This window comes from Pseudomyrmex gracilis, unplaced genomic scaffold (genome assembly GCF_002006095.1).
Source record: "Pseudomyrmex gracilis isolate BER0280 unplaced genomic scaffold, ASM200609v1 scaffold_66, whole genome shotgun sequence".
In the NCBI taxonomy this organism is placed as follows: Eukaryota; Metazoa; Arthropoda; class Insecta; order Hymenoptera; family Formicidae; genus Pseudomyrmex; species Pseudomyrmex gracilis.
Window position 1 is genome coordinate 192,829 of NW_018020650.1, and position 24,099 is coordinate 216,927.

Genomic DNA, 24,099 nt, shown 5'->3' on the forward strand with positions numbered 1-24,099 from the left:
ATCATTTGATTTTACCTAAAAAAATAGATTGAAATATGTTATTCTTGAAATGGTTTTAACGCGTAACGTTGTTTAATAAAGTAGATAATAAATGGTATTTAAAGTATATTAAATTAAAAAATACAGAAATTAATTATTAGTATTATTTAAGTTATAAAATGTTTATTATCTCACACTTGAATTGTTCGCGCCGCGTTTCCTTTTAACGTGCGCGTAGGAAACGTAGACTCGAGTCGTCCAGGCGACGACCGGCATTATTAGGTCGATACGGCGTTCCACGTGGACACCCCTTCACATTAGCGAAAACATGTCCGAGCCTTTATCCGTCACCGAGAACAAGTTGAACGAGCTCAATAAAAAGATCGTTGAGATCAAGAAGAAAATCCAGTTGTCAGGTAACGGCTCAAATTGCACAAAACATCCTTCGCTAATTTATACCGTTCTTGACAAGTTCTGCGCGCAAGTCAATGCTGCCGTACATTGCGCCGTAACAGAGTTGCTGAGTCAGATCTTAGATTTATACAGGGTGTCTTTGGTGTAGAAATTTTTAGTAACCGATATTTCAGTTGATTTAAAATCAACCTTGTACTCTAATGTTCAGACTTCAAAATACGTTGTCACATAAGAGTTGCTGTGATTGCTAATCGATCTCAGCTTCGATCGAGCAGTTTGTTATATAAGAAAATGTGAGACACCGTGTATTTTAAAATGCTGATGATTTTGTTGCACCACAAAACAAGACGTGTCAAAAAGAGACAGCTCACCGACAGTGCGGAGACAGGAGATCGTGTCATACAATAATAAACATGAACAAGTCGAACTGGAAGAACCAGTATTCGAGATACATAAAATAGCGGCAAAAGAGTGAAATAAAAAAGAAAACAAACTTGTGATGGGGCGCGGTTCGAATAAAACGTGTTGTATAAAACAATGCCGAGGGAGAAGAGAAACGTTGCGTCCCTTGAATGCATGCAATTATCAATTCGAAACGTCGTCACGAAATACTCCGTTTTATTTTAGTCTGCTTTGTAAAGCAAGATTATTTTTTTATAATTTCTATTTACGTCAAATAACGTTCAGTTAATTAATTACGTTAAATAACATTTAAGTGTTCTTCTAATCAAAGCGTTCTAATGAAACTTCTGAGATAAAATTTCTGGCATGAATGAATTTCTTTCTTCTCTTGAAACTTCCCCGAGTATGTTTGCTTTAATGAGCCAAACGTTAGACGTCGGCTGACACAAATAATAAGTAGTTTTGATAGTGACAAGCGTTGAATAGATTGGCTTTCATAGATCTCGCCATCAGCGAGTCAGTAGACAGTTGAATAGAGTTTATCTATCGACGTATACCCGACGCATACTTCGAACGCAGTCAGTCACTTCGCAAAGTTGCCGTTCTGCAAGTTGCCGCTTTATCTTTTGTACTTACGCACGTGGCACGCAGAATTCCAAAGACGGTAATACGCAGCCACGGTGCTTAGGTTTTCCTTCTTCGTGTGGTAACATTCGCATTTCCCGTGACAGAGATTGAATTAACGTACCGCCCGAGCCTTACTTACTTGCGCAAGCAACCGCTACGACTTGGTTTTCTTCTCTCTTTGAAGTTCACCTAAGAAGAAACGATAGCAGCCTATCATTAGCGTAATGTCTTGCGATAATCGCTTAGGTTGTTACGTATATATACAGATGTAAATTATAGAATAAAAAGTCTATTTCGCGTATTTATTTGGTGAAATAAAATAAGTTATTTTATTCAATTCTACAGAAAAAATAATATAAAAACTATAATCGTTTTCTTCTGCGTCTAGAGGGCCAGAGAAAAGCCAATTTTGAGGAATACAATGCGAAGAAACAAGAAAACATTCAGAGAATCGCTGATCTCAAGAAAGACGTCAAAGAACTTTACGTGAAATATGCCAGAGCAAAAAATGTAAAGCGTAAATTGCGAATAAAATACTATATATAGACGAGCGCGAGCTAACGTTGAACGTTTCAGAACAAGGAAGCGATAGAACGCGCCGCTCTGCTGAGTCGCGATTCCATAGCGTGTACGAATAAATGTAATTTGGAGGAAATACTAGCCACGGCGACTGAGAATAACGTGCGTCTCAGAAAGAAACTGGATCTGATTAAGTACGAGAGGGAAAAGGTAGATAAAGTATTGTTTCGGAATCATAGCACATAAATAACAATAAGAGAACGTACGTATTAACACATCTGCATTCCGTTAGCACAAGCACACTTTGAACGTTCTACGAACAGAGTGTAAAGACTTAAAGCGCAGACGTGGCCATTGCGTATTCGCGAAGAAAACCGAAAATCCAATGAAGAAGGTAATTTAATCTTAAATTTATGCGGTATTCGATCTAACCGACGATCTCTGTAAGAACAAACCGGTTCGAGCAGAAAATCGAGAGTCTGGAGGTTCAGCTGGAGCGCATTCGAATGATGCAAATTAAAAATAATATCACCCGCATGAAGTACCGCTCCGTCTGTTCCGAGTTGAAAGAGAAGTCGGTCTTTTACGCCTCCATTCTGAAGGATCTGGAGGACGACATCAGGCAGCAAGAGAATGAGATCAGACGCTTACAGGCAAGGGAGAAGGAGAGTAACCAGCTGTAGTAATGACGCGAGGTGACTAATAGAAACGCTTTAATGAGACGTTACGCTCAGCGCCGCCATTGATTGCAGGGAGTGAAGGAGGAAGCCATCGAATTAAGAGACAGCACTCAGGAGACTCTGGTGAGAGAGGAGATCGAGGAGACAAATTCTAGCAAGAAACGCGACTCGATCATCAAAGAGTACAGGTTTGCGGATTATACGACGCTTGGAATTATTTCTCGGCTACACTCACTTGTTGAACTAATACTAAGACAGAGTTTTCTCGTAAAATTTTTCTGAATAAAATAACTGTCGCTTTAACGCCTTTTTGTATTCTCGCACGCGATTCAGACAGCGCGTGTCGGAGCGGAAGATGGAACTGGAGCGACTGGAACGCATGATATTCCAGACTCGTCCGCGGGGCGATTTTGCAACACGTGGGAAGAGTCGCGTACAGGCGCATGAGGACATTATCAAGGACGAATTGACGCGGCTGGAGGAGACGTTCGCCAAGCTGCGGAACGCTACCGGAGTGTCCAGATCCGAGGAAGTTCTGAACCGGTTTCTGGGTCAGCAGGCGACCAAGGAGAGTTTACAGAAAATGCGGGCGGCCACGGAGCAGGAGAAGATGGTGCTGGAGAAGAAGAGGCAGGAACTCAGCGCCGAAATCGAGACGAGGAAGTTTTCGGAAACTAAGAGCAACGAGCAGTGAGTTTTGCAACGCAAACATTAAAGTTAATTAAAAACTATTAATGAGACTCTATTATAAATCTGTTATAATTAATAGTTAATTGTTATATTCGCTCTCTCCTTTGCCTATATATAAATATAACAAATTCCCTTTTTGCACATATTCCCGTGAACTTATTTGACATAAGAAGGTGAAGTTATCGAAGTTGTATACTTGATATTCACTTTGAAGGTTTGAAACGTGAATTTTACACATTTTCCAGGAATGCGGAGGAAGTGGCGAGGCTCAACTCTCAGATTGAAGAGCAGCAATCTCGCATGAAAAGCGCCGAGACCGCGAGTCGGCGAATCCGCGAGCTTTTGAGCGAAGTAAACGGCAGGTTGTACAATCTGTGTGAAAAGTTTCAGGTGAGAAAGGGTGCGATAATTACGGCGCGAAACAAATATACCCAAGTATCGACCGTGCGGTCGATTGTCAAAATGTAAGAATCTCAATTAGCACTGTATGTACCTTGTCGCCGCGAATTATCACGTCACCCGGGAAACGTGTTCGACGCACGGGGCTGCGTAATTTTCGAAATGGAAATACCGTGTATAAACGCCTAATTAAATTAGTGAAACCGTCTTTAATGGCGTCTAACCAAGCGGTCTCGGCTATTTATCGTTCCTGGAAACTCCGTGTCCGTCGCGATGGATGGCTTTTCTTGAATAGCCCGCGTTCTGTAATTCTCACCTCGAGTTGCGTCGCCCGCTCTGCGCATTAACACCTCCGGATGTTCGATCGAAAACAAACACACGGGGCGCGCACCGCGTGAAAAATCAAGTATTGGTTCTATCGGGAAACCGAGTACGCAGAACTCACAGGTTAGATGTTAATTTCCGACACAAATTGTCCGACTTTTTCGACACGAACTTGTTGCTTTCTTTTGACGTTCGTAATCACTTTCGTTTTGTTTGATTCGGCAAATCGACCAATGACGTTGTAGAAGTGATTTGATCGCGATCGTTGCAAATGCCAAGCGAAACGTATTCGAACTGGCGTAACTGCATACTTATGAACTAAGGCGGTCCCAACCAATGAGCACCTAGCATAGAGCACGAGCGTCGTGCTAGATGTACGATGCTCACGCTCTGTGCTGGATGCTCATTGGTCGAGGCGGCCTTAAACTCAGATTGCAACAAAATCTTCATAACAAAATCGTTTTTGATCGGTACGTATTGCTAGAAATGAACATATTTTATCATGTGATATCTACTGATACATAAGAAGATTGTTTTAAACAAGAGAACTGTTTTTATTTCATAATGAAGTGAAGTTTGCTCGCTACCAGTGTTTTTGCGACAATGTGCGGAAAAACCTCTTTCCTTAGGTTAAATCTTACTCTTGTCAATCAATCAAATCCTAATCTATGGTCTGATATATTGGCTTATATACATATATGCTATGTATACGCAGCTGTGCTAATTGTACTTACTTTTATGTCTTTTATCAAAATACTAGTTGAAAAATCATATTTTTAGCACGTTACAGACACTCCTATACTTGAAGATGTCAAAATGGATGATACTTTAGCAATTATCGAATTATTAAACACCAAAGTCAACGAAGGACTTGACGTTCTCAACACATCCGACAAATATATCGAGACAATAGATGAAACTTTATTAGACAAGGTTGGTTCTCGTGTTGCAACACTGTATATCAGTGCGTAAGCAAACAGTAACTCTTTAGCTACAAAAAAATTAAACCAGCACGTAAACATTGCAAAGAAACATGTCTGTGGCTCGATTTGATTTGTTTACACTGCTCTTATTGTGTTTTTTACATGTGTGATTTATCCTGCATTTTCGTGATTTATCTTATGTGAATGCCACTTCAAAGATCATTTTTATGGGATCGATCAGAATGTTCGTTTATACCTGTTTGTTTTCAGTTAGAAACAATGTCGATCGCCACAACTTCGGCAGAAGGTAAAACACCGCGTGAGAAAAGTGGCGGGCCATTATTTCCGCGATTTCCGTCTTGCGCGACTCCGGCTGTTCCTCTTTCGGAAGACGAAGAGGACATTCCATCACGAAACGCGTTAAAAAAACAAGCGCAGTTGCTCGTCGATACGAAGAGCCGTCGTAAAGGATTCGCTTTCAGAAGATAAAGTATACATATAATTGAGAGTCCAAAAAACCGCATGAAATTACAAAACCCCGTTTAATAACGTCGGCGTATTGTCGATTTCCTTCATATGTTTCTTGAAACGAAACGTTTTACAAGTTGCTCAATGCACAAAATTTCACTATTTCGAATTCAAGCAAGACAATAAAAATTCAGTAATAAAAATGCTACGTATTTCAGTATATAAAAAAATGTTTAAATATGTATGAAATACAAACATCTATTGTTATGCACAAAAACTTATAAAATTACAAATTTTCTATTGCCTTGCAATAACACACAAAAAGACTATTATGTTACTATAATAATAATTTATATTACGTACGCTTTGTTTATTTACCGGACATTGTTGACATCATGTCACAAATGTGACCTTAGACCATATATACTTATAGACACGGCTTCAGACAACTATCTTGAAGCAAAGATAATATCATCTACATGACGTCACATGTGGGCAAAGCAAAGGCGCGTTTATAGACGGCTTCAGTGCCTTGAAGATAAGATAATATCATCTACGAGGCCGCGTTTAGCCATTGCTGAAATGCCCACATGTGACGTCACGTAGATGATATTATCTTTGCTTCACCTCGACTCGTGGATTCATATCTACAGGCCGTGTCTATAAGTATATATGGTCTAAGAATGTGACAATAGACTATTAGAACATGGCCGACGGCAGCCATTTTGTCGATCGGTAAGTCGTCTTGTGTCGATAATAGTTGCGAATATTTACAAAAGGTAAAGTCGTGTTCTAACTTATTTACGGTAAGTAACTTATGCTTATATCTCTGGTAAATAAGTTAGAAATCTGACTAACTTACGTGCGCAAATTTTATTCACATTATGACCACAAGTTTATTTACAGACCGACAAATGATAAGTTCCACTTGCCGTTCGCAACGTTCGTGAACGTTATCTATCTTTGTTTAACTTTTGATAAGGCCTGTTCTACAATACAGTCGTAAGCCGTAAGTCGTAAGAAATTGACCAATCACAATCGATTATTCTTCTGTAATCTATCTGTGATTGCTCTACTTCTTGCGACTTACAGCTTACGACTGTATTGTAGAACAGGCCTAAAAACCAAAGATGAAGAGCCGTCTACAATGGAGAGTTGTGGGCCGTAATAGTAAGAAATTGACCAATCACAAGCAAAGTACAGAAGAATAATCGATTGTGATTTGTCAATTTCTTACTGTTACGGCCTACAACTCTCCATTGTAGACGGCTCTTGAAATGATTTCATGAGCGTTTCAAACGGCAAGTGGAACTTAAAGAGCCGTCTACAATGGAGAGTTGTAGGCCGTAATAGTAAGAAATTGACCAATCACAGACAAAGTACAGAAGAATAATTGATTGTGATTTGTCAATTTCTTACTGTTACGGCCTACAACTCTCCATTGTAGACGGCTCTTAACATACAAAAATACACATGTATCAATGCAGATCAGAAAATCGGAATAAGCAATAGCGATAAAATTTCTGACGAGTTGGAATTCTGTGTTAAAAACTGTGTTATTTCTATTGCTATCGCTATTCCTTCCATTGTGCAAGGGGCTTTAGCGTTGTTGTATCATTCTGTCTTTAGTGCTTAGGCCCGGTTTCACAATTGACGGTTAACTCGAATTAACGGAAGCCCAACTTGCTGAACTCGGCGTAACGCATCTTTTCTTCCTAAACATGAACTGTGATTGGTTAGCGAAGATTTGACAAAGAAGATTGAACGCGTTAAACCGAGCTCAGCAAGTTGGGCTTCCGTTAATTCGAGTTAACCGTCAATTGTGAAACCGGGCCTTAGTAGATGTAAAACAAGGATAGAATGACGCAATAGCGCTGATAGCGTGCTCCCCAACGCGCATTTATCTATAGTTCACGTCACATATATATATAGATTATGCGCGCATATGCATGAAACGGAACGTGTTCCTGTCACGTGTGTGTTGATACAGTGACACTTGTAGTTAAAAAACGTACAAAATGGGACAAAAGAGGAAGAAGCGCGATGACAGTGAATACGAATATGATCCAGCGCCAAGCCATTTGCAAATAGGACATATCAAGAATCAAGAGAAACGTCTTGTTGTTGTCTTGGAGAGTGCTCAACTTGAATCTGTAAAAGTAAGGTTATGTTTTTCTGTTGCTTTTCATTTAATGCCCAATTTCTTCACTTCTGATAAGTTCTCAATAACTTTATCTTTTAGATCAGAGCCTTCCAACTGATCATGTGACTGCATAGAAATCTTATGGCGTAAACCGCACGTCGTGCGCGAATTGGAAGGCTCTGTTTTAGATAAAATAAGTATATCTTTTTATAATTCAGAGAAAGGGCAAATAGTTCCAAAAATATGTAAATTTCAAACGTGACAGGCAATTGAAACTAAAAACACGGGTGTTGTTGTGCGAATATGTGATGGTAATATTATTTATTCATGTATATAAATGAGACATAATAACGTTTCGACCTTAAGTTTAGGTCTTTATCAAGTTAGATATGTGCTGTTTAACAAACTTCGTACAATACAATGATGACTGACAGTCATGTACAGCTCTTGTTTGCGATACGACTTATTGTAACATCTTACTTATCGTCATTGTATTGTACGAAGTTTGTTAAACAGCACATATCTAACTTGATAAAGACCTAAATTTAAGGTCGAAACGTTATTATGTTTCGTTTATATACATGAATAAATAATATTACCATCACATATTCGCACAACAACACCCGTGTTTTTAGTTCCAACTGCCTGTCACGTTTGAAATTTATATATCTTTATCTAGATAGTTATCGAGAGATATGAAGAAATCGGCCGTTAGACCCGATTTCTTCATACCTAGCTATCGAAAGGTATGAAGAAATCGGCCGTTAGACCCGATTTCTTCATACCTTTCGATAGCTATCCTCTGGATAAATTCCTCTGAGAACCAATAAGGAGAACTAATTTTGGGAGATATCTTCTAGATAAAGTTATCGAAAACTTATCTAGAAGTGAAAAAATTGGCTGTAAGAGCCCTTTCTTTTGCAGTAAATGTTTTCTACGTTTTCTACGTTGATAATTTTTAAATATTTTATTCTACTGAAGATAGATTTGTGCAAGCTCAATAATTGTTTCAAATAAAAATTAAAAGAATTCAATAATCAAATGTTTCAACTTTTTCATATATCTCTTATATTTATTATCGTATGATACATTTCTACATCAATTTTAAATTTTTATGATTTTATATTATATTCTGAAAATAGAGTTTTGCAAACTCCATAGTTTACAAATAAAACAGAAGACAATTTGATGTTAATGTATTTTAACTTATCGCTAGCTATTGCATTTATATATTTTATTAGGTTGGAAGCACTTTTGAACTGTTAAACTGCGATGATCACGCAAATATTCTAAAGAAAAACAATCGTGATCCTGGAACATGTAGACCAGACATTACTCATCAGTGTTTGTTAATGCTGATGGACAGTCCATTAAACAGAGCTGGTTTGTTACAAGTTTATGTACATACAGAAAAAAATGTATTGATAGAAATCAATCCTCAAACTAGGATACCTAGGACATTTAAACGATTTGCTGGATTGATAGGTAAGCGTAAACAAAATTGTTTTTTTCTGTAAAGTTACATAAAAGTAAACCTATTGGATAATTTATTATTCTATATTATTAATATATTTGGTGATATTTTATTGTATGTTATGTTGCTGGACCTTGATCAGTTTTGCATACAATGATAGCGCACCTATCAAGTTCACATGCCAATTAAAGTTGTACAGAATGGCAATTAATACATTGTTTAAAATGAACACTTTTTTTTAACTTTATCTATATTGCAACGGAAAAATAATATAAAACTACATTTAGAATAACATTTAGAAAGTTCTTCACTATTTTTTTTAGTGCGATTTGCTTGGTCGACTGTGATAGTGAATATGTTAATTACAGAATATACTTCTTTATATATTATACATATAATATATATAGTTAGAGTATATATAGTATATAAATACAAACTAGATATATAGGTTTTATAAATCATTTTGATAGTAAAAATTTTAAAAGTTATAATAAAATAAAATAAAAATTAAAATTAAATTGAATTAAAATAAAATATTTTTTAACATGTTAAGTGTCGATTTTGATTACTTCAGACCGTTCAGCCGCGTGACCATACAATAACGATCTTAGCATCGGTCCCTAAATAAGTATCTTAAGTTTCCTGCTGATTTTCTTTTTTTGTACTCCCCACTGAGTTAGGTACATTTTTTATTTCTATTTAGTATTTGAAGCTCACAGCGTGAAGTGAAGACCGTAACGTCCGGTTCACTTTTATTATATGCATGCACCTCTATTATACATTGTAGTCTCAGAGATCATAAATTTTTTTTTCTAACTTACATAAATTTCTCGTTTCCTACAGTTTGCGAAATAAAAAAAAAGAAAGTATTAAATTCAAAAATTTAACATTAAAAATGGAATTTGTTGTGAAATATTTGATCAAATTAATTTTTAATAATGTATATCTAGCATTATACTTTGCATTTCTCATTTTTTTATCAACTCTTATTTTTATATCAATTCTATCATTGCTTTAGTCTCTACATTTTTCTCTTGTTTTATTTCCTCAATCACATATGCATTTCTAATCTGGAATATCTTGATTCCTTTAAAAGTAAATCGAATCTATCTATCAAAATTGTGTCTGTTTTCTCTCTTTTTTCTCTATTTATTTAAAGATTTCTTAAATAAAATAAATATTTCTATAAATATTTATTTCTATAAATATTTTTATATTACACTAGTACTAGATATTTTTAATGAATATTTTATTGCAGTACAACTTTTACATAAATACAGCGTTAGAGCATCCGATGGTCCAATGAAGCTTCTGAAAGTAATTAAAAATCCAGTGTCCGATCATTTGCCAGTCGGTTGTCGTAAAATACTGATGTCTTTCAGTGCAAATAAAGTGATAAATCCACGTGAGATTGTACCTCCCGAAGATCCAATTACTATTGTTGTTGGTGCTATGGCACATGGCCAAGTAATATTTATTCTTACGAAATAGTGTTAAACTTTTGCGTTTTAATCTCTATGCTCTAATCTCTAAAGATATATATATATATAATTAGTGATTTTCTACTGCTGTTTTCTAGGTCAAAACTGATTATACAGAAGACACCTTCTCGATTAGTAATTATCCTCTGTCAGGAGCTGTTACATGTAGCAAGTTATGCACAGCATTTGAGGAAGTTTGGGGAGTTCTCTAATACGATGCTACATGCGTTTTATACACATAGTAAAATATGTGTATATATATTTGCTTATAAATTATATCGATTATATGTATACATGTATAAGCAAGTTTATGTACGCGTTAATTTGTAAAATATACTCTGTTCCGAGAACTGACAAATATAAGAACAATGAAAGAAAAATTTATTATTTTTTTGCATCTTTATTTTTACTTACTTACATTTTTACTCAACAAAGTTTGCGTGACGATCGTGTGATGCACACACAAAAGTGTTTTAACTTTCGAAAAAATTCATGAAACTAAAACAAATATCAAATTTATAAAATAGCTTTAAATTGTAAAGAAACTTTATTATATACACATTATATACATTCTCAAAAAAGATATGAAATAAATAATAAGAAACAAGAAATGCAGGGCCGGCGAAGTATCTTTTTTACATGTGTGGTGTGGTTCAAAGAAGAGTAAATCGATAATGGTAATTATTTAGATTAGGGGCTTCTTCTCCGATTTTAATGAGCTTGAAATATGTTGTTAGGGATATGATTCTGAACAACTTTTCTCTATACATGTTACCGCCGCTCGGCTTTAGTTTTCGAGTTATAAACAAAAGAAGGTTTATTACTATTATTACGATTATCTCGGAAAGTAATTACGTTATGGGAAAAGTTTTCAAATAAAACCTGTAAGAAATTCGATTTTCTATAAAAAAGGTTATGATATTCATTTACCTAACTCCAACCGTTTTCATGTTAGAACGTTAAATCCACTGCATTTACGTATATATTACAATGCGCACGTGATGCGTGACAACCACAAACAAACTCGAGTTGAAACAAATACATGTTCAGATTGATTGTTGCACAAAATTATTTTTAAGCGTGTAAGCAGGGGGGCTGCGCTCTCCTGCACCCCCCCTAAAGACCTAACCTAACCCTAACCTAAATTCTTTTTTTTGCATTCCCCCGTGAAAAATTTCCACAATGGTTAATCTATGTTACTACAATATCAATAGAAATGAATAAAAATTTTGCGAGGGAGAATGCAGAAAGAAGAGTTTAGGTTAGGGTTAGGTTAGGTTTTTTAGGGGGGTGCAGGGGGGGCGCAGCCCTCCTGCTTACACGCTTAAAAATAATTTTACACTTTCTACGAGAAGCGAGATTCAACATGGGCGATTCAATTAGTACTTTCGTAAATTTTTAGTTTAATAGATCAAACAATTTCATTTTCTTCCGTTTCACTGTATGTACTGTTAGAACAAATAGCAATTAAATATTTAACGTATACAATACTGTGTATTATTCGACCTCAATAGTGTTTACGTATTACTGTGTTACCACTGTGCTATCACTGTGTAATATAAGCTAAACCATTACAGTATATAATCTTTTAAATAAGAAGTCGGCAATATAATGTTATAGGCGTAGCCCCTCCCCCTGCGGGGAAGAATAGCCCTCCTTGCCTACACGTGTTATCCAAACAACATATTTACTTCAGAAATCGACACGATGTCGCAAAACATAGAATTCGTTTCTGAAACTTCTTTTGCAAATATCTCGGAAACTAAGGCCGAGCGGCGGTAACATGTATAGGGAAAAGTTGTTCAGAATCATGTCCCTAACAACATATTTCAAGTTCATTAAAATAGGAGAGGAAGCCCCTAATCTAAATAATTACCTTATTTATTTTTATTTTATTTTTCAATGAAAATGTAGCTCATCGAATGTTATTTTTGCATATGAATTCATTTACTAGTTTTTCTAAATCTATCTGTTCAGCTTCTTCTTTATACAAATTCATTATGGTAACGCTATTTAACCTATTTTGAAGCATTGTCGAACGTAATTTTTGAATCGGTTTAACGCAGAAAACGACCGCTCGCAAGTACAAGTTGACACAGATATAACAAGTAATAATTTTATTAGTTTTACAAACTCTAACGCGATGCTTAAAAGTGATAAGTTACTTTTTATAAAGTTAACTACATCTTTCAAACTGTTGGCTTTTACTTTGCGATTACGCATTATGTCAAAACAAATTTCGCGATTCAATTCTAATCTTTTGGGATCAAGATGATCTTCTTTATCAGTATTATAAAAATTTGTTAGAAACGTATTGTCGGACTCGTTATTAATTATATACCGTTCACATTTTCTTATGAACGACAGTGCTTCGTTTTCAAATCTATGTTTTAGAGAACAAGGAGTTTGATCTATTATTTCAAAAAACATTTTTCGATAAATATCTTTTGGCAAACATATAGTTTGATTGCTCGACATATGTGGAAATTCCACACACGTCAAGTTCACATGTGTGGAGTATTCCCTTATTCCACATACTAATCGCCGGCCTTGAAGATATGAGATTGTCATGTAATAGAAAAATTTATATAATCAGGTTACAAATCAATTCAATCAATTACAAATTTCAGATTTATGTATAAGTTTATTGAATAAATAGTAGCAGTAGAGATGAGAAAAATCTCGAAAACGAAGAAAAAAATGTGAGAAAGTTAACTCAAGAGTTTTCGGTTTTTAGTCATTTAAAATGTTTTATAGAAATGCATCCGGTCGAGCATGAAAGAAACTAAAAGTGAAAAATGTAGACTGTTCTTAGAAAGATTAAAATTTGATTTTTATTCAAATAAAATATAAAAGAGCTATGCGAAATTTTCTTTCGCTCTGAACAAAATTCTATTGCGTTGCTTGAGGTCTTTGTTGTGAGGAGCCTACAAAAATAAGGTCTTCCCTAGAGAATCCGTCATCTTCTATTGAACAAAGTTTAAGAGACGATAAATGACGGTCTGACAGAAAAAAAAGGGAAACTCGTCCCTTCTTCCAAGAATGACAAGTTGTTCTGTTAGAGTATTGTTCTCTCGTTTTTTTTTTTTTTTCGTTACTTTCGAACTTTATATTCACGGTGTTCCGATAGTCCGACATACCGATGCAAGTCTGGACTTGTAACAATTTCCTTCGTGAACAGATTTAAAATTCATAATGGCATCTCTTTGATTTCAACTGTATTGATTACTTATCGAAACATGATGCGATAAATATATACAAATATATATAGACTGCAGTTTATTTGGTAAGTAAGCAAAGAGAGATAAAAGAATAATCTATTAGTTTTGGAACGTTTACATTCTCCCGAAAACTACTTTCTGTTATTAACTGTATGTTTCGAAGAACAAATTTTGACTTCACCGGCGAGAAAAAATAGTTTATAAAAAATATTGCAACAATTTCAGTTCAGACCGTAAACACATGTCTTTTATATCTTTATGATAAACGGCAGTTTTCTATAAATATCTGTACACTTCGTTATTTTTTACATATAATTTGACAAAACTCTTAAGAAATTTGCATTATTAAAAAGTATTTAAAATTCAATTATTTTGCAGCTGCGTTATAAAATATCTCATTAAATAATTATTTTCAATTACTAATTTACTAATTGCCACACAATATTTCTTGGTTGATGAGAAAATTAATTAATATCGAAACGATATAAAAGTTTCTCATTGCGCTATCTATCATTAGAGAAAATTTTATTTATATATTTAACGTGTCTTTACATGTTAGTTTTTGATACATTATTCCTTTATCTTATCTAGTATTATATATTTGGATTTAAGAACAACAAAAAATTTCTGTTTTCTCTAATGCATACATATGTGACCAATGTGACGTTCGCATACCTTTAGGGTAACATGAGAATGGACGTTTTTTAATGAGTGTCTGGAGCAGTCTGTCTAAAAGATTCGAAAAATGTTTAAAATTTTTAAAATGTATTTTAGTCTCCTAAATAGGGATAGACGTTACTGTTTGAGTAGATATAGCTGGTTTAGCTAGATTTACTAACAAATTAATTGAAAAATTAAGGTTGAGTAAAAATCTAAACTTTAACAATAAAAAGAAATTATTATTAATAATAAAAGAGTGTAACACACAAAATATCTCGAACTCTCACTGAAGTCTTCGACCGATTGAATTCACGTATCTCAACGCGAATTAAAATTTGTTTTCAAAACTATCGTCTACATGAGGACACAATACATACATACGTAGCTTGTGTCCTCTGTACAAGTTCAAATTCAAAGAAAAAACAATTCCCATATTTATCATTGTTTGTAAAAGTCTCTGTCGAACATGTGTGTCGCAATACACGAAATAAGATCAACACGTACTGTGAGAAAAATATAAGATTTTTTCCAGAAAAAAAATAAGACGGTAAATATTTTCTTAATGAAAAAAGTTTTTATTTAATGACTGTTTGATGGACATTTCCGGACCCTTCGATATCTCTTAGTCAAGTATAGATCAGATATCACATCATGAGGAACAGATAACGATTTACTGTTATCTTTCCCCTGTGGTGCAACTCTGCTTGCAACTTGTGGCAAGTCCGAAAACGCGATGACTCATCAATATTAGTTCGTGGTTAATGATTGGTCTTTCGGTTCGTGCGGAGAGGTAAAGGAGCGTCCCAGCCAATCGGTGACGAGTCGGTGGCGTGAAAACAGCGGCTTAAGTATCTATCAGCCGAAAACTCGTAAGGCGTCCAGTTTCACGGTACAAATTGCGCGTACGTGGTAGTACAGTAGCTCTGACTTGACTTTCGTATTTCAATTGCATCGTCAAAGCAGACGTGACGTGTGGTGGGTTTCTCGTCACTGTCGAGAATATATGACAGTTCCGCCAGTAATAAAAACGCAATAAATAGCGTCCCGCTGTCTCGCAAGTCGCGATAAGCCGCCGAAACCGAGCGGCGAGCTCGCGCATCGCGTCGAGATCGACCGTAGAGTGTGAGAGTTGATCCTATATTTGTGATCGAAGTGCACGCACGTCTCTCAGTCCAATCGCCATTTTGTGCCTCGGCGTTGACGACGCCGCCGNGCCGCCGCCGCGTCGTCGACGTGCACGTCGGTGTCGACCTGCAATCCACCAGGAAATCCAGCGATGGCTAATGAACTGAATGACAAAACGTTAGTTACACGAAATTACCGATATATTTCCACATGAGCATGCTATTATTGGTGACAAGAATTGGTTGTCGTTGTGCTCGGTATCTGATTTGACTCTCGTAGTTGTGCCGTGTCACGAGTCCACGATATCTGCTGATGTGTCGACGATTTATATTGCTCCACGTGTTCGCGAGATGTGAGTTTTAATTCGCGCGTTCCCTCGCAAACGGGCGACGTCGTTGTCCGCTAGATCAATGTGTTCCCCTGTTGTTTGACGCTCGCGTATCGTTCGCGCTATCTCTCAAGGCCAACGACGACGACTCGAGGCAAAGGTCAATCGCTCGTGCCGCCATGTTGGACGGGACCTAACGGAATTCGATACAGAACATCGATGACGACGTAGACGTCACGACGGTGAAACGCTACGCGCGGAAAGGCGCTCGGCCACGTGCCCGTCGGCGGCATCTCGAGTCGGTTTAACCCCCCAGTTTGTTGCAACGTGTCCCTGAAAAACTGATCGTCGGAACGCTGTTGTCTTCGGTACGTTAGTGGCGTAATTATGGATTTTGCGTCTTGCGCTTTCCCATGATGCGTCGCGTGGTAAACAGCAGAATCGTGGAATCGGACCGTTTTCACACTCGATACAACAGCGGCGATTGACAAACTTTGGCAAGTTTGGTTAAATTCCCGTCTCGGCGCGAGAGTTCGCGCGCTTTCGGCGCGATAAAAATTTTCGCATACATATATACAAACTTTTATTTATTATATGACTATTATTAATCATCGACCTTGCCGTGTCTACTTGACACAAGTGCATTATGGGTGAAACACGAAACGATGGAAATTAACCGTTAATTTTTAGATTGGTTAATGAACTTGTACACCTTTCTACCAAATAAAGTATTTCTGATTACTACTACATATCATCTACTGTGTACTCTGAGTGTAATAAATATCGCCAGTGTTCAGGGTTTTGACACCTCTATTTCGTCCTTTTTCGTACCAGATCACAGACTCGTCAGGAGCAATCCTTCAATTCTCACGAACGCAATCTCGAAGCTCATTCTAGTACCACCGGTTCGTTGTTAGCCTAATCAATTTCTAGCCTGTATATTCGCGGGCTAGACGGAAGTTAGCAGAAAACATCAAAGAGCCGACGTCAGATTAGATGATTTTTGTTATCGCTAGACATCTGTCATCGCCAGGAGATTTACACGAGGCTGATAACCCGAAGACCGGCAGGCGCCGCTTCATGTTCGAAATACGCGCGGGATCCAGTCGGTTCGCCATCCGATTGGCTCCGCGTGACTCGTAGTGGTAACAAGCGGTGGTGGGGGCTACTATGTATATATAGGTCGCGCGTAAAGGAACGACGGAACAGGACCATTTCATTCGGCGAAGAACGCGTAGCCATTGTTGGTGATGCGATCGTTAGCTTGAGATCTCGTCATGGGCAAGGAGGGATTTTCGAGCGCGCGTAGCTCCGGAAAAGTGTCGACGGGGCGCGACGCGGATTATTGAAACGAGTGTCGGTGTCACGCAAGACGTACGCGCCGAGTGAAACGCGTTAAGTACTTGGGACTAGTTCGTAGCCCGCGTCTTCGCGTTATATCTCGTCGCGTATGCGAACCGAGCGCTCGCGCTCCCGCGAGTGAGAGTGAGTTAGTGAGAGAGATACACGGTGGGGCACTACTCGCGCGGCGGCCATAACACCGACCGACCAACCAAACTTAACGAGCGAGGGAGAAAGCATAGTGCGAGGTGCCCGAAGCCTTAGTGGTAGTGTTTTGCGAATAGAGTTCCTGCTGGAAAGTGGATCATCTCTGATCAGGTAAGATGATCGCGGGTGACGCCGTGGTACGGCGTATCCGGGTGGGCCGCCAGGGAAGTGAACGCGCGTGGCCGCGTATTCCATCGCGGCGGCGGCGGCGGCGGGTGCCATGAGCGCGGCGCGACGTGCGGCGGGCCCTTGGGAGCTTTCTTTCTCGAACGGGCATACCCGCCATGTTGAGACCTATGCCGAATTCAATGTCCGGTTAGAGAGACAGGTCCGGATTTCCGCGGCACGGCGAAAATCCCGTTTACCCGGCCTGTATCGCGGGCCCGCCGTCACAATTCCCCACGGCGTCATAATAGCTCTCTCTCTCTTTCTCTCTCTCTCTCTCTTTTTCACCGTGGCGCCAATCGCCACGCTTGCCCGCTCTCGGGCTGGTCGAGTTATCCGCGCGGCGGCTTGGCCCCGTGTTTGTTGTGCGTCGGCTGGGCGCGGATCCGTTGATCTTCCCCCGCACCGATCTCTCCTCTATTTGTTTTCCGCTTCTTCCTGTTCCCCGACTGTTGTGTTATCCTCATCATCGTCGTCGTCAACGTCGTTATCATCGATGCCGCTTTACTGTTTGCCGCCACCGCCGCCGTACCACCACCACCGACCCGCTGTCGTGGTCTCTCATCGTTGCGCTTATTTCTCTCCTTCGCATCTCTCGCCCGTGAATATCGCCTTTCTCCTCTCCTACCACGGACGTCTTTTTCGACCAGAGAGCACCTGTTCGAGCCAAGCGCGAGATCACTTATCTGTCTGCCCTTGATATATACCTAGTTTCGCCGTAGCTTCTTCATGGCGCAAATCGTCTGCGACGGGACCGTTCTCGTCGTATTTGCAAGCTGTGCTCGCACATGGATGCAATTCAACAGTCGCCACCGACGCGATATGTGATGATCTTCCCTTGCACCGCCAATTTTGCATCTTAATAGCTATGTCACTTTCTATACCAGTGTACCACTTATTTGTGCCACTTTTGTCAAACTTTCCATTTTGGCCTGTCCTGGCCACTGAACAAACTGATATAGGGTATGCTGAATCTTGTATTCAACTTTTCAAGTTCAAACAGATCTGAGTTGTCTCATATTTTGAAGTTGACACTAAGTTGTAATCAAATTGTGTGAGTAATATCTGGTTAATCTGTCATCTTTCTTTATTATTTCCTGTTTGTATCTTCAATTAACTGTTTAACTAAGAACTAAAATTGTATCAAATAATATTCTCTAGTTTATATACATATGTACATATATAGATAAGAATATTTCTTAAATTTATATATTCTTTCTAGAGATAGCTCTTGAAAAAAAACCTGTCAAAAGTAGCGATAAAATTATATTAAAATAGTAACCATGTATCAACTTCAAAAAAGAGAAAAATTGACCAAAAATTTTGAAATAATGAATTATTTATTATTTTGTGTTACAAGTTACATGTTACATTATCAAGTTTCCTACTTATCATATAGAAGAGTATAATTTCACTTTGACAGAGAGTAGTACATTAATCACATGTTTTTCGCAATATAGAATGTTACACGAAAAGAGAACTACAAAGTAATTTACACATATTTGACTTGATGTAATTTAACATACATATATATAGTAATGTATACAGCAAAGAAATAGATTTTGTCTTCCCAGCATGTATTTGCTAGATTCAGTTTTGCATGATATGTTAATATACAAACTTTGTGAGAATATATATATATATATATATATACACACATATTTCTCAATGTGTTACATCATTCTAAAGTAATGAATCAATTTTTTTGGGGTTGTTACAATATGGGGTCCTATTGTTATGTTATCCAGATGTTGCTAATGTTACGAGTGCCTGGAGGTACGGAGTCTCTGTGCGGTATACATGGCTGACATTCAAAGTGCTACCTTTTGGTAGACTTGAGTAGTGTTATGCCTCCTCGGTACCAATCTTCCCAGTTGCAGCGCACTCGTGTTGGCGAGCTATTAATGAGCTGCCATGCTCAAATCAGAATATGTACTTGCCATCTCAATTGTTGATGAATGCCCGTCAAGCATCAGCGTAAAGCAGTTACCTGCTGCATAGCATTTATGTATCATATATGTCGGAAAGGTAGGTGAGAAGTTTATTATGGTGGGAATGGACCAGCCATTGGTACAAATGATTATTAAACAATATGACACATAACACTTTTAAGCATAATGAATTCAAAAAAATGTATAAAATATCAGGAGTAGATGATTACAAGACACACGCGCACAATGCATAAAAAATATTAGAATATATACATAAAATAGAATATGTACATAAAAGTTCCTCTGTAAGTCATGAAAAAACATGGATAGAAATTGATTAAATCCTCATTTCTCGAGACAGTAATGAATGAAAGAGTATTAAGATGGAATGTCGTAAATGTTAAATCTAGTTCACCAGATAGGATTAATCAAGTTAGTCTTTTCTTCTTGTAAAACTAAAAAAAATACTACTTTTTATAAAATGCTTCGGTACAAGCATGTCATATACATGTCATGCAACCTAACTAACACAATATAGATTCTGCTTTTTTTTATATTTTTCATCTTATGTAAATTAATCTTGCTACAGAGTGTTTTTTGTCTGTTACAGAAACGAAGACAACATGCAGCAGGTGGACACAATCTCCCAGAACAATTCTGTAAGTATGATTCTTGTTTCTCATTCGTATTTTTTGCAATAAATGTAGAATTCATTGCTTGCTTTTTTGTTTCAAAAGCCGCATTTAAGTTAATTTCATTATATACATGTATATGTACCCACATACTAATTTCCACATTAGTTTGTCTCGTGTTACTGGTTTATTTCTTGTACTATACATATAGATTACTCTTTCTTAGATCTTATTTAGAAATAAGTAAAAAGAAACAGTAATATGTGTATATAGCAAATGCAAATCAAACTTAATATTTGATTTAATCCAACTAATTTCTTGCGAGTTAATTCGCGCGTCATGTCGTTGTGTTAGTATATAACATTTTTCTCACAATATCTCAGTACTCTTCATATATTTGATTTTCTAACACGTTTATAATTGTTACAAATCCTATTCCTTGCGCGACATCTAATACATATAATTTTACATACTAAAAACGGACATTGTTTGAATAGTATGTATGAATTACAGTTAGATGTGGAGGAGCGAGAAAGGCTGTGTAATATACCGAAGGTGAGACAGTTTGTTGACTATAGCTTCAGTTTAGAATATATTATTGAAATATGAATTGGCAAATTAAATAACTCATGCTATATCATGAGTGAGCTCTAATTTTCGCTTCATTCTATCACGTCTGGTAGTGAGCATAAAGCTTACCAAAAAAAACATACATATTATGTATATAAATATCAGTATATATTTGCGATATAAAGATTATATGTTTCGAGATAACAGTTTTATTAAAATTATCGAATTGAAATTATTTTGTAGAAATAATTTCTGTTTGCCTTGCTTGCTGTTAATATTTACAGCTTACATACCATTTTCTATCGTTTATAAAAAAAAACGTAATACGTAATTATTAGTTCGACTATTTCTGGTTTAACAATGTTCAAGATTTATTTCTAAGTGTGCATGAGCTATATATAAAAGTGCCATTATATTTCATTTCTGAGTTCTCACCTAAGTTTAGATTTTATTATAATCTCTAGTGAAAGTTTTCTTGATATAAAAAAATGCTTTTCTATGGGTATGGAAATTTATATATACTTAGCAGCCTAATTCGCTCATTGCATGAATGGGATTATTAACACACGAAACATCTCATTAAAACGAAAATAATATTACACATAAGTCATTAGATTCTAAAACGATTGATAATTATCACGGTACGTGTATATTATATTTTGACTGATAAATAAGATCGAATCTGTCATTCTAAACAGTGTTAACGGATTGGAAAAATTAAGATGATAAAACTCTCACAACGTTAATTTCCAGACTTATTTTTAGGTAATGAGTATTTTATAAAATATTTAAAAGATTACAAAAATATATAAGTAGAAGAATATAGAATCTACAAAGTTTTAACGAACGGAAGCAAGTTTGACGAAAAAATTATTTTGTATGAAAAAATCACAAAAATTAGCACATCATATTTATTTATAATAAAAAAAAATAAAATAAAATAAAATAGATTATCTATTCAACGAAACCAGTTTTTCCTTTCTGTTTCTCATTTGTTTGCACCTTTTCAATTGTATGAGCACCAATAGTAGCGAAAGTAGGGTGGGGGTGAGAATGGTGGGATACTGCACCAATAGAATATCTTCATTCAATCTCTCCGGAGGCTACTTGGAGAGCGAAGAAGTTGCTACAGTTCATTTTACGTGCAACTTGCTTCGAGAGTAGTACGTGTAGTAGCACATGTAGTAATACATGTAGTGCGCTTTATTTAGTCGCCACGTGGTTACAACGTGGGGTGTACTTGGACATCGTGATATAATGCATCTGACGTTGATATTGTATAGTTTTAGTGTGTTCTGCTTTTTTATATTCAGTATGAAGTTTCAAACAAACTTACGACGGAGATATTTTTTAAACGATGAATTCGTTGTTTTTCTTGAATAATCGAAAAAAACATGACCAATTACGACTTCTTATAATTTAGTGCGTTATGGTTACGATTTGTAATTTGATCATACGTTTTTGTATACTTATATGAAAATTATGGAAGAAAACGACAAAATGGTAAGGATTCTTTTGGTGTATTGCAAATATTGATATCGCAAACACGAGTTTGTTCTATAATTACGTACAATAGATTTTACTATACGCATGTGGCCGCGCTTTTCTTTTTGACTCGAATACAGATTTGAATAAATTTTCTGCGTTTGAAATAAAGATAGAAATTAATTATTTACGAAACAACGAGATTAACGCTTAACGAATTCGGGAAATTATGTCAACATTAACTGTGAAATCTAATTTCTTAAAATAAAATAATGAACTGATCAACACACATTGGCGTACATTTTACTCTCTTTCACTTTTCTTAATTGTTGTTCTTTTATGCTTTTTAATTTCTACGCTTTTTGTACTCATAGAATGTTGTAACAACTAAAATTTGTTAAAATATTGAGGTTTGAAATTTTTATGTAGAATAATTTTTATTCATTTTTATCATCCTTGATTTTAATCTGCTCGTATTGGTTTGGATAAAAAAGAATTTAGTTTTTTTGCCAGAGAAATCGCTATATTCTTCTTTCAAAAAAAATCTAAGCTCGTAAATCTAATGATAAACGACTAGGTTTGTTCTTTATCTTTAAGTTACGCAGTAAATCTATGATTAATTTATTTTCTTAATACAATAAAATCTTTTTTCTAAGTGTACTTTGAGTAGCTTCAAAAAACTACTATCTTAAAGCACCCTGGGATGTTTAAAGGTCAAACTTAGATAGCATTCTAAAGTGACATCCTGCAGTTAATATAAAAAAACCTTGACTATGTCTACCTGAGAAAAGAAAAAATAGCATTTACAGAATTATTACGATATATCTTTTTTCTGTCTTGTAAGAAAATTTCTTTTTAAAGAAGCCAGAATATTCCGAATTTTTTTCTATTTCGAAATACACGAATAGAAAGTTTAATATATTTGTTTTAAATTGTTATGTGTATATTAATCCATGTCTTGTGGAATAGAAATTTTTTATAGAAATGTAACAGATAAATAAACCAGAAACAATTCAAGAACAAATGTCAAGAATAAGTCAAGTCAAGAATAAATATAATACTTTTATAAATATATTCTTTTTTCACCTGCAAATACTACATAAATAAACTAAATAATATCTGTGCGTTTTTATTTTTTTATCTAGATATATATGCTACCTAGTTTACAATGCATGATAGTGATGTAAAATTAATTATAGTAGTATTAATATAAATAATATGAATAATTTATAAATAATAGTGCAATCACAGTACTTCTATTCAGTAGAGATCGCTTGTATGTATCCCATAAACACGCTATTGAACCGCTTGCATATCATTATTCTTATCTAAAAAAAATAGAAGATTGAATTTGGTCTTTTTTTTCGATGTCAAACGGTCAAATTTATATTCAGTCATATTTGTTTCGCTCACGTTTAGTGCATTATATTCTCCGCGCAGTTGGGGGGATCTATAGAAAAAAAATAAGTTTGCCGAGACAAAAAAAAAGATTATTGGAATGCAGGCTGTCCCTACCGTAGTATAGTTCTGCACATTTATGTGCTAGTTCTGATTTTACATTTAAATGTTATAAATGTATTAATACATAATCGTGAAGAATTATATTAATTTTATATGTAAATTCACTGAACAATGCAGACCAGCACTCCTGGCAGCAGGGCGTCGACTACAGCGCCCGCGCCGGAACCACCGCCGCGTGAGGAACCGCCGTTGGAACCGGTGAACGGAATAGTTCAACCACCGGTCGTCCCGCCACCAAATCGTCCCGGACGCATCACAAATCAGTTACAATTCTTGCAAAAGGGTGTCTTGAAACCAGTATGGAAGCATCAATTTGCTTGGCCGTTTCAACAACCTGTCGATGCCAAAAAACTCAATTTACCAGTACGTTACAATCGTAATAAATAAATA

General features: G+C 36.3%; 4 protein-coding genes across 10 annotated transcripts in view; all 4 read left to right on the top strand.

Annotated features, from left to right (window-relative positions):
• Positions 1 to 307: 307 nt before the first annotated feature.
• LOC109854456 (M protein, serotype 12) lies at positions 308 to 4,524 on the top strand. The gene is made up of 9 exons (XM_020427553.1): positions 308 to 395; positions 1,811 to 1,932; positions 1,999 to 2,151; positions 2,234 to 2,335; positions 2,409 to 2,594; positions 2,694 to 2,809; positions 2,955 to 3,311; positions 3,557 to 3,701; positions 4,519 to 4,524. Exons 1-9 carry the CDS (start codon positions 308 to 310, stop codon positions 4,522 to 4,524), a joined length of 1,275 nt encoding a protein of 424 aa, XP_020283142.1.
• A 96-nt stretch (positions 4,525 to 4,620) lies between these two features.
• On the top strand, positions 4,621 to 5,681 carry LOC109854458. Of its 2 annotated transcripts, none has more exons than XM_020427555.1 (3): positions 4,621 to 4,760; positions 4,815 to 4,967; positions 5,228 to 5,681. In XM_020427555.1, exons 1-3 carry the CDS (start codon positions 4,638 to 4,640, stop codon positions 5,444 to 5,446), a joined length of 495 nt encoding a protein of 164 aa, XP_020283144.1. In that variant the 5' UTR covers positions 4,621 to 4,637; the 3' UTR covers positions 5,447 to 5,681. The 2 variants fall into 2 exon arrangements, 1 of the variants encoding a protein (XP_020283144.1); XR_002250220.1 differs by having other exon boundaries at positions 4,634 to 4,663.
• A 1,680-nt stretch (positions 5,682 to 7,361) lies between these two features.
• Positions 7,362 to 10,915, top strand: LOC109854455 (ribosomal RNA small subunit methyltransferase NEP1). The gene is made up of 4 exons (XM_020427552.1): positions 7,362 to 7,584; positions 8,810 to 9,053; positions 10,301 to 10,509; positions 10,622 to 10,915. Exons 1-4 carry the CDS (start codon positions 7,444 to 7,446, stop codon positions 10,733 to 10,735), a joined length of 708 nt encoding a protein of 235 aa, XP_020283141.1. The 5' UTR covers positions 7,362 to 7,443; the 3' UTR covers positions 10,736 to 10,915.
• A 6,031-nt stretch (positions 10,916 to 16,946) lies between these two features.
• Positions 16,947 to 24,099, top strand: part of LOC109854452 (bromodomain-containing protein 3-like) — a 30,117-nt gene continuing 22,964 nt past the window's right edge. For 2 of the 6 annotated variants that reach the window (XM_020427542.1, XM_020427546.1), the window contains exons 1-5: positions 16,947 to 17,516; positions 19,319 to 19,598; positions 20,112 to 20,160; positions 20,647 to 20,688; positions 23,827 to 24,072. In XM_020427542.1, the coding sequence (XP_020283131.1) occupies positions 19,588 to 19,598; positions 20,112 to 20,160; positions 20,647 to 20,688; positions 23,827 to 24,072 (348 nt within the window). In that variant the 5' untranslated portion in view covers positions 16,947 to 17,516; positions 19,319 to 19,587. The remainder of the gene's footprint in view (positions 17,517 to 19,318; positions 19,599 to 20,111; positions 20,161 to 20,646; positions 20,689 to 23,826; positions 24,073 to 24,099) is intronic. The other 4 variants (XM_020427547.1, XM_020427544.1, XM_020427543.1 and 1 more) reach the window with 4 other exon arrangements.